Source organism: Podarcis gaigeae (genome assembly GCF_964106915.1).
Source record: "Podarcis gaigeae genome assembly, chromosome: 4".
NCBI lineage: Eukaryota > Metazoa > Chordata > Lepidosauria > Squamata > Lacertidae > Podarcis > Podarcis gaigeae.
This window is the reverse complement of record NC_139677.1, coordinates 105,953,550-105,962,262: the sequence shown is the minus strand read 5'-3', so window position 1 is coordinate 105,962,262 and position 8,713 is coordinate 105,953,550. Positions and strand designations below refer to the sequence as shown.

Here is an 8,713-nt window from a genome sequence, read left to right as displayed (position 1 = left end):
CACATGACTCTGGAAAAAACATTTTAAGCTGAGACATTCCTTCATCACCCTCGAATGTTCAGTTCACATTGAGTTCATGAGACATTGCATTCTGACCTGTTCTTAGTGCTTGGTTGACCACATCTACGGATGAATGCTATATATTAATCACTAGTTATAATTTAATAAGGCGGTTTTCATGCCTGTCCAATTCTGTGTTCCCTTTCCCAACCTTTAATCTATTGGTGATTAATGCTTATATGCAACCTTTGCTTTGTACTTGTGTTAACCAATCAGCAACAAGCACATATGTGGCAATGCTGTAATATTCAATAAAAGGGACTCCCCGAGACATGCTCGGTAGATGCCTCCCATATGACACTGGTCAGAGGGACCCTGGGGGTCATCTAGTCCAACCCCCTGCAAGGCAGGATAATCAGGAGACGTTGGACAAAGGCGCCCTTTTGGAGAACAAGAAGTGCAGGATCCTGCTGCGCAGCTCCCGGGTCCGGATGCCGTAAATGACGGGGTTGAGCACCGGGGGCAAAATGAGGTAGAGATTGGCAATGAGGATATGTGCATAATGGGGGATGTTGCGTCCGAAGCGGTGGGTGAGGAAGGAGAAGAAGGCAGAAGTGTAGAAGACACAAATGACTGCAACATGAGAGCCACAAGTGCCCAAGGATTTGAGCCGGGCCTCTTTGGAGGGGAGCCGGAAAACAGACTGCAAGATCAGCACATAGGACAAAAGCATGAGGACCACATCAAGCATGAGGATGGTAATAGTGAACAAGCCATAAATCATATTGATCCGGATGTCGGCACAGGCCAGCTTGGCAATGCCCATGTGCTCACAGTAGGTGTGGGCAAGGATGATGTGGTCGCTGTAAAAGGGCAGGCGGAGAGTCAACAGGGCAATGGGCAGCACAAATAGGAATGTTCTCAGCACAACGGAAGCACACATCCAGACTACCCTTGCCTTGGTCAAGATGGTGGTGTATCTCAGAGGGTCACAGATGGCCACGTACCAGTCAAAGGCCATGGCTAGCAGCACGACAGACTCCATCCCCGTGAAGCTGTGGATGAAGAACATCTGAGCCAGGCAGGCCCCATGGCTGATCTCCCCAAGGCCAAACCAGAAGATGGCCAGCATCTTGGGCAGAGTGGAGGTGGAGAGGCCCAGGTCGATGGCTGAAAGGACGGAGAGGAAGTAGAACATGGGCTGGTGGAGACTGGCTTCCGTTTTGATGATGAAGAGGATGGTGCAGTTGCCCACGAGAGCAACGAGGTAGCCGAGGCAGAAGGGGATGGAGATCCAGGAGTGAAGCGCCTCCAGCCCCGGGACCCCCAGCAGGATGAAGGTGGGGGAATAAAAGTGGGTGGCATTCGAAAGAGGCATTCTCCTCCTGGACCCAGCCAGAGAACAGGTCACTGAGACCCTGCCAAGAAGAAGAAAACAGGCCAGCATTTTCCTCCATGGCTCCTCATGGACACATAGACCCTTTCCCAGCAATCCTGTTTCATGTTAAGAAAACAATTGTGTGTTTGTGTGGAGGGGATGAGCCTGCTAGCTGGATTTGGCCAGAGTGTAGGTCCCTGTGTCCGAACAAAGAAAATGAAAAAAGCAGTCTGCACGCTGCTGTATGAGGAACTTTCCTGTCTGCCCCTCCTCTCCCACCCATCAATTCATTGGGCCAATTTAGTCTGACAAAACTGGTGAGGGTGGCGGTTCTCCACTTTCCTCATCCTGTACATGGTTCTGTATTCTTCTGTCGTGTGTCCCCCCCCCCCCCCCGCCACCACCACCACCACATTTCCCACTAATGTCTCCTTCATCAAAACCAGCCTTTCTCTGCGGGGAACCTGATTCCTCCACCTCCAAATACCCTAATCTCCTCATTCACCTTTTGCAGCTCTACAGTGACCAGAGCTGGACATGCCAATTGCAACAAAGGTTCCTTGGAAGGAGAGCTAACTTGCTGCCCTCCCCCTTCAAAAAATGGTCCTACCAACTGCCCCTCCCTCCCCATCTCAGCCTCTAAATCTCAGGGTCAAGCCCCATGTTGGGCAAAAAAGTCCCTCAGTGTGGGGAATTGGACTAGAAGCACCTTGTGCTCCTTCCAACTTGTCAGTTCTATGATTCTATTACTCCCCTCCTTTCCACTCACCTTGATAGGACCTTTTGTTCTGCCAGCTCACCTACAGATTCACACAGCAAGGTGTGCTCTGCTGAGCCACAGAGTCAAAGGTCTACTGGCAGCTGCATTGTGGATGGAGGAGCATCCCTCAGATCTGACTCCACTTGGCTGACCAGAAAGCAGCATTTATAGTGTTTCTGTGGAGGTGCTAGGGTGGACATCTCGGGGGGCTGTTTCACTGTAGAAAGAGCTTTGCTCCATCCCAATTCCCATGGCATCCAAACCGCCCACACCTGGTGCATCTCTTCCAAGGTTACAGAGTCAGGGGGACTGTGGAGTTGTTGTTGTTTAGTCGTTTAGTCGTGTCCGACTCTTCGTGACCCCATGGACCAGAGAACGCCAGGCACCTCTGTCCTCCACTGCCTCCCGCAGTTTGGTCAAACTCATGCTGGTAACCTCGAAAACACTATCCAACCATCTCGTCCTCTGCCGTCCCCTTCTCCTTGTGCCCTCCATCTTTCCCAACATCAGGGTCTTCTCCAGGGAGTCTTCTCTTCTCATGAGGTGGCCAAAGTACTGGAGCCTCAGCTTCACAATCTGTCCTTCCAGTGAGCACTCAGGGTTGATTTCCTTCAGTATGGAGAGGTTTGATCTTCTTGCAGTCCATGGGACTCTCAAGAGTCTCCTCCAGCACCATAATTCAAAAGCATCAATTCTTCGGCGATCAGCCTTCTTTATGGTCCAGCTCTCACTTCCATACATCACTACTGGGAAAACCATAGCTTTAACTATACGAACCTTTGTTGGCAAGGTGATGTCTCTACTTCTCTAATCCCCTTCATGGATCACTGCCTTGCCGTGGCGAAGGGGCTTGAAGAACTCAGAGAAGCTATGAACTATGCCGAGCAGGGCACCCAAGATGAACAGGTCATAGTGGAGAGTTTTGACCAAACGTGATCCACCTGGAGGAGGAACCGGCAAGCCACTCCAGTATCCCTGCCAAGAAAACTCCATGGACAAGGACTGTGGAGAGCGGACCCCAATCCCACCTCCAGGCTTAGGATTCTTTATCGTTCTACATCTCCAGCAGACTTGGGAAGAGTGGAACAGAAGGTAGCTTGAAAGAGACAACAGCTTCACAGCTAGAGAGAATTCACAGAGAATCCTGTAATGGGCAGAGCAGGAATACCAGATAGGTGGATTGGCAGGCAGAGAATAAAACAGTGTGATACCTGTATGCATTGATGAGTATAAATGGTCAGATTTTTATTTTTTAAAAGAATGGGGAACTGAGGTAGGGCAACTCATTTTCTTAGAGTGGCAATGGCACCCACCCAAGAGGGGCCAGAACTGAGTTCCAGCAAGTTCTGGCTGGAAAAAGACCCTGGCTAGGCCCATTATTAAGTGAGGCCAGTGTAACATGCACAGGAATGGGAACTGACCACAAGACTAGTAAAAACCAGTTAAAGGGGAAATTAATGGCTGATTGTTAAAGAGAAAAACAACTCCAGATAAGGTACAAGGAGGGTTCTGACACAGATACTAAAATCAAATTGGGAGGGTAAGTGTTTTTCATGAACTATGGCTTGATGAGAGATGGTGAAGTGCAGACAAGGCAGAAAGTGGTTGGGTAAAGGATGAACAGCTAAGATTATGCATATTTTGCCTATTTTGCCTAAGCTGTATAGTCTGTGTCCTAATAGTAATGTAATGCATTACTGAATGAAGTTATACTGACTGGGGATTTGGTGTGATTTCTTGAAACCACAAGGAGTAATCCCCCCCCAACCTCATACCTGGAAACTGAATACAGTGGTACCTCTGGTTACGTACTTAATTTGTTCCGGAGGTCCGTTCTTGAGCTGAAATCGTTCTTATCCTGAGGCGCGCTTTTGCTAATGGGGCCTCCCACTGCGCACGTGCCTCCTGTGCACAATTTCCATTCATATCCTGGGGCAAAGTTCACAACTGCTTCAGGGTTAGCGGAGTTCGTAACCTGAAACATTTGTAACCAGAAGCGTTCATAACCAGAGGTACCACTGTACAGGCCTACTGGCAGCTCTGTCTTGCCCTCAGGACCCTGCCCAGGCCACATCCCTCATTGGCCCCATTCTGCACTCTTCCCAAGTGATTTTACCCAGCTGCCATCTGTCTTGGAACTATGACAACTGTTCTTGGTTGCCTGGATGAAGAGGGGTATATGTCTGACCACACCCATCTTGCCACAACCACCTCTGGGATGTGGCTCCCAGAAAGCATTTGATAAGAAAACATGGCCCTGAGGCTGAAAAAGGGTCACCACCACTGAATAAATCTCTGCTTTTTCAGGACTGGAAACCCAGAGTAATATGGCATCAAAAGTTCCAGATTTTATTAGGCCAGAGATATGATTAAAATTAGGAAAGAAACTTGACCATCATTTGTTAAAGCAGTCTATTACAGTATTACATACAGAACAATATAAATATGTCATTTCTGTGTGCAACCTGAGAAGGTGGTGGACTCTCCTTCATTGGAGATTTTTAAACAGAGGTTGGAGGACCATCCATCAGGGATTGTTCAGCAGCGATTCCAACAATGCATGAGGTTGGGCTGGGTGACCCCTGGGGTTTCCTTCCAACTCTATGATTCTATGATTCCATGAGGCATTTGGCGCTTCAGGGTGGACCAACAACTGCAGGCTGGATTGATCAAAGATGGCATATAAACCTTTATGGACATTTGACACAACACAACAGAGAATCTCGAAGCATATCCAGAGATTTGGATATGCTTCGAGATTCAGGCTATGGGAAGTCGTAAAATCAAAATTACAATTCGGAAGACAATTTGATCTTTTATTTTAGTTTTTTATTTTTATTGGATTATGATTTGATATGTTAATTGGAGGGGTTTTTTTGGGAAATTAATATACACTCTAACGAAAAAAAGGGGAATAAAACAACATCAGCCAGCGTGGTGTAGTGGTTAAGAGCGGTGGACTCGTAATCTGGTGAACCGGGTTCGCTTCCCTGCTCCTCCACATGCAGCTGCTGGGTGACCTTGGGCCAGTCACACTTCTCTGAAGTCTCTCATCCTCACTCACCTCACAGAGTGTTTGTGGTGGGGAAGGAAGGGGAAGGAGATTGTGAGCAGCTTTGAGACTCCTTAGGGTAGTGATAAAGTGGGATATCAAATCCAAACTCCTCCTCTTCACCTTCTTCTTCTTCTTCTTCTTCTTCTTCTTCTTCTTCTTCTTCTTCTTCTTCTTCCTTTAGACAGGCAGTCTCCCCACCCCCACCCCCTTCCCACTGCATCAATATGGAGATAGTGCTTCCCTTTGGTTTAAGCACTAGATGCTGGGAGTAAACATTTATTCATTCCACTGGTCACCCGTCTTGGTTCCTACTCAAACTGTACATGGACACTTCTACATAAATGTTGTTATTGTGTTTGTGATGTGTGTGGTTCATTCTGTCATGAATGCTTTAGCTGAGTTTCTTGCATTCAGGGGGTTGGACTAGATGTCCCTTGGGGTCCCTTTCAACTCTATGATTCATTCAAAACCAATAAAATGTTTGTAAAAGAAAAAAGAAAGATGATGGTTAGATCCAGTGCTTTTTTCCTGGGGGTACGCAGACCCCTAAACATTTTGTGAATCTTTGTCCGAATCTCCGCTCGGCCAAGCCGATAAGGCCTCATCTTCTTCCGAGCTGAGCCTTTGAAATCGCCTCCGACCTGTATAATGACCTGAGCCTTTGATAAGGCCTCAAGCACATTCTATCCAGCAGGGTTCCCAACACAGGGAAGAGACGAGAGGTTTGGCTACATTGTAAAGAGTTTTATTTCTAAACTACGCAGAACAGAAAAGACATCCTCTCTCTATGAAAGCAGAGAGCAACTGAACTAAGGAACTAAGGAACAAAGGAAACAGGAAACCACTAACGTCACATCCCGTCTCCCTTTTCCCGTGAGACTGCAAAGTCTCTGGAATGTAAACAGAGTCCTAGGATTCCATGCAGCTGCACAGTGAGAAACAGAAACTAACATCCTCCGCCTTTCTGTGAACATCACTGGGCAGCGTGCCAGTACATTATCAGTACAAACCCAATTTCTGTACATAGGTACAGTGTTGATCCTTCGGAACAACCTTGGACAATAAATCAGCAGGAATTTCATTACCTGGCATGTAGGACACCGTTACAAGTCCTTTCTGAACACATTCTCTAGCATGTTGCAGCTTCTTGCACAACCAATCAAATAGACCCTGGTTGTACATATAGCAAACTCCAGATGTGCTTTTCCTGTGTGATGGCCTGGGAATCCGATTCAGAGGCTGAACCGGAGGAATCCCAGCCTGCACAGGAGTCCCCGCCTCCAGGGCCGGCTGAACTGGGGCAGGGCCTTGATTCTGAAGCCCCTGCACCTGTGCCGGATCCTCAGGAGCAGACACCAGGTGAATCCACTCTGGCTCCAGAGGTGGTTGAGGACTCAGTGCCTACAGGTAGTCTCCCCCTGGGCCCAGTAACCCTTCAGCCTCTCCTGAACTGCAGAGGTGAAGGGCAGAGAGGCGAAGGGAACCGGTTTCTCCCAGGAGGAGTGCTCGCCTCCAGGCCACGAGAGGCGAGTCATCTGAGGATCAGGGCCACCCTATGCCTTGGGACATATTAAAGCCAGCCAGCCCCAGTCCCAAGTTGCGGGAACAACATTGGTGGTGTCAGTCCCTGCCTGAACCCTGCCCTGCACCCAGCTTCAACTTTTATGGACTGCCTTCATGTTGCTTCATCGACCACGGGCTGGACTTGGACCTTGCCTCTTGATTAACCCCCGGGACCAGCACACCAGGACTTCCACCCAACCAAAGAGTCCCCAAACCTTACCACCATCCCAGATATGGACTTCCTGTTAGCCAGATTTGCCTAATCGCTATCTGTTCAGCACATCAGCTTGAGGTCACCCTTAGATGACAGCTTGAGACAGAAATCCTTGGTATCCTGCAGATACGCAGCACCCTCTTGATACCATTCCAGGCACTCACACTGGGGTTTGTAGCTTCCCTGCTGAGCAGATTGGTAGCAAAAGCAATGTCCGGTCTGCTACACTGGGACAGATACAACAGCCTACCCAGAGCTGACTGAAAGATCTCCGCTTTTTTGAACTCAGCGCATTCTACTGTGTGTTGCCAGTAGAAGCCACAATTCTGTCGGTACTCTAGGTGGTGCAGAAAGCACCTAGAAGCTCCCTAGAAGTTGAAGTGAAGAAATCAAGTTTTTCACATTTTAAAGAAAGAACAATTAGATTTAATATGTTTACAAGAAACTCATATTGCCAGGGTACACAGGAAACTTTTGACAAATAAGAGATTGGGACTGGAATTTATTTCATCAGACAAGGTTAAGAAAAGAGGCGTGGTGATTTATGTTAAAGAAAAATTGGCACCAAAAATGATATTTAAAGATGAGCAAGGAAGATACCTGGCAGTTGAAATTCAAATTCAAGGAGAAAAAGTTTTGATAGTAGGATTTTACGCAGCTAATGATGGGAAGGCCGAATTCTTTAAGAAGTTGCATGAGACTTTAATGGACTTTTTGGATTATAAAATTGTTATGATGGGGGACATGAATGGAGTCGTCTCCACAAACATGGACAAAGCACAAAGACAAGTGATTTCTAAAGAAGGGAGACTACCAAAAACTTTTTTCGAAATGACTGACACCATGGACCTTATTGATATTTGGAGAATAAGGAATCCTCTGGAAAGAGAGGGAACTTTTTTCTCTGAAGCAAAAATGACATGGACCAGAATAGACCAAATTTGGGTTTCTAGTAGCCTGGCGCCAAGAGTTAAAAAAACAGAAATCTGCCCAAAAACCTGCTCCGACCACAATGCAGTAAAGATGGAGATGAAGCTAACAACAGCTGGAACCTTCAGATGGAGAATGAATGACACCCTATTTAGAGATGAAGAAATTTATAAGAAGGCCCAAAAAACATTGAAAGACTATTTTGAGATAAACATCAGAACAGAGGTGGAGAAAAGAACAATTTGGGACGCTAGCAAGGCCGTGATGCGTGGCTTTTTGATCCAGCAGAACTCTATAAAGAGGAAAAAACAAAATGAGAAGAAACAAAAAATTTTGGAAAAAAATAAAGAAGGAGAGAAGAAACTGAGATCTAAACCAAAGTCTCAAGAGATTTTGAGAGAAATAAAGTATTACCAGACGCAATATATGGAACTGATGAATCAAGAAATAGAATGGAAAATAAAGCAAATGAGACAAAAAACTTTTGAGTCGGCAGATAAATGTGGGAAACTTCTGTCATGGCAATTGAGAAAGAGGCAAAAATTGAACACGGTGACATGTCTAGAAGTGGATGGGAAAACCATCCACAAGCCAAATGAGATAAGTAATTGCTTTCAAAGTTTTTTTAAGAAATTGTACGCGCAAGGGCCAGTAAAGGAACAAGAAATAGAAGATTTTATTAAAAAATATGGACTACCAAAGATTTCAGAACAAAATAAAAGGATTTTGAGTGAGAAAATTACAGAACAAGAGATGGAGGGTGCCATTCAGAATATGCAACTGGGAAAATCACCAGGACCAGATGGTTTGACT

At 46.5% G+C, this 8,713-nt stretch overlaps 1 protein-coding gene across 1 annotated transcript; it reads right to left on the bottom strand.

Moving 5' to 3' along the window:
• Positions 1-412: 412 nt before the first annotated feature.
• Positions 413-2,359, bottom strand: LOC310843603 (olfactory receptor 52E4-like). Its single transcript, XM_083737198.1, has 2 exons — positions 2,148-2,359; positions 413-1,418 (listed from the first exon to the last, which is right to left on the bottom strand). Exon 2 carries the CDS (start codon positions 1,376-1,378, stop codon positions 416-418), a length of 963 nt encoding a protein of 320 aa, XP_083593324.1. The 5' UTR covers positions 1,379-1,418; positions 2,148-2,359; the 3' UTR covers positions 413-415.
• Between the last annotated feature and the right edge of the window lie 6,354 nt (positions 2,360-8,713).

What these genes read in the sequence shown, in the direction of transcription:
- LOC310843603 (XM_083737198.1), bottom strand. Translation starts at nt 1,378, where the DNA reads ATGCCTCTTTCGAATGCCACCCACTTTTATTCCCCCACCTTCATCCTG.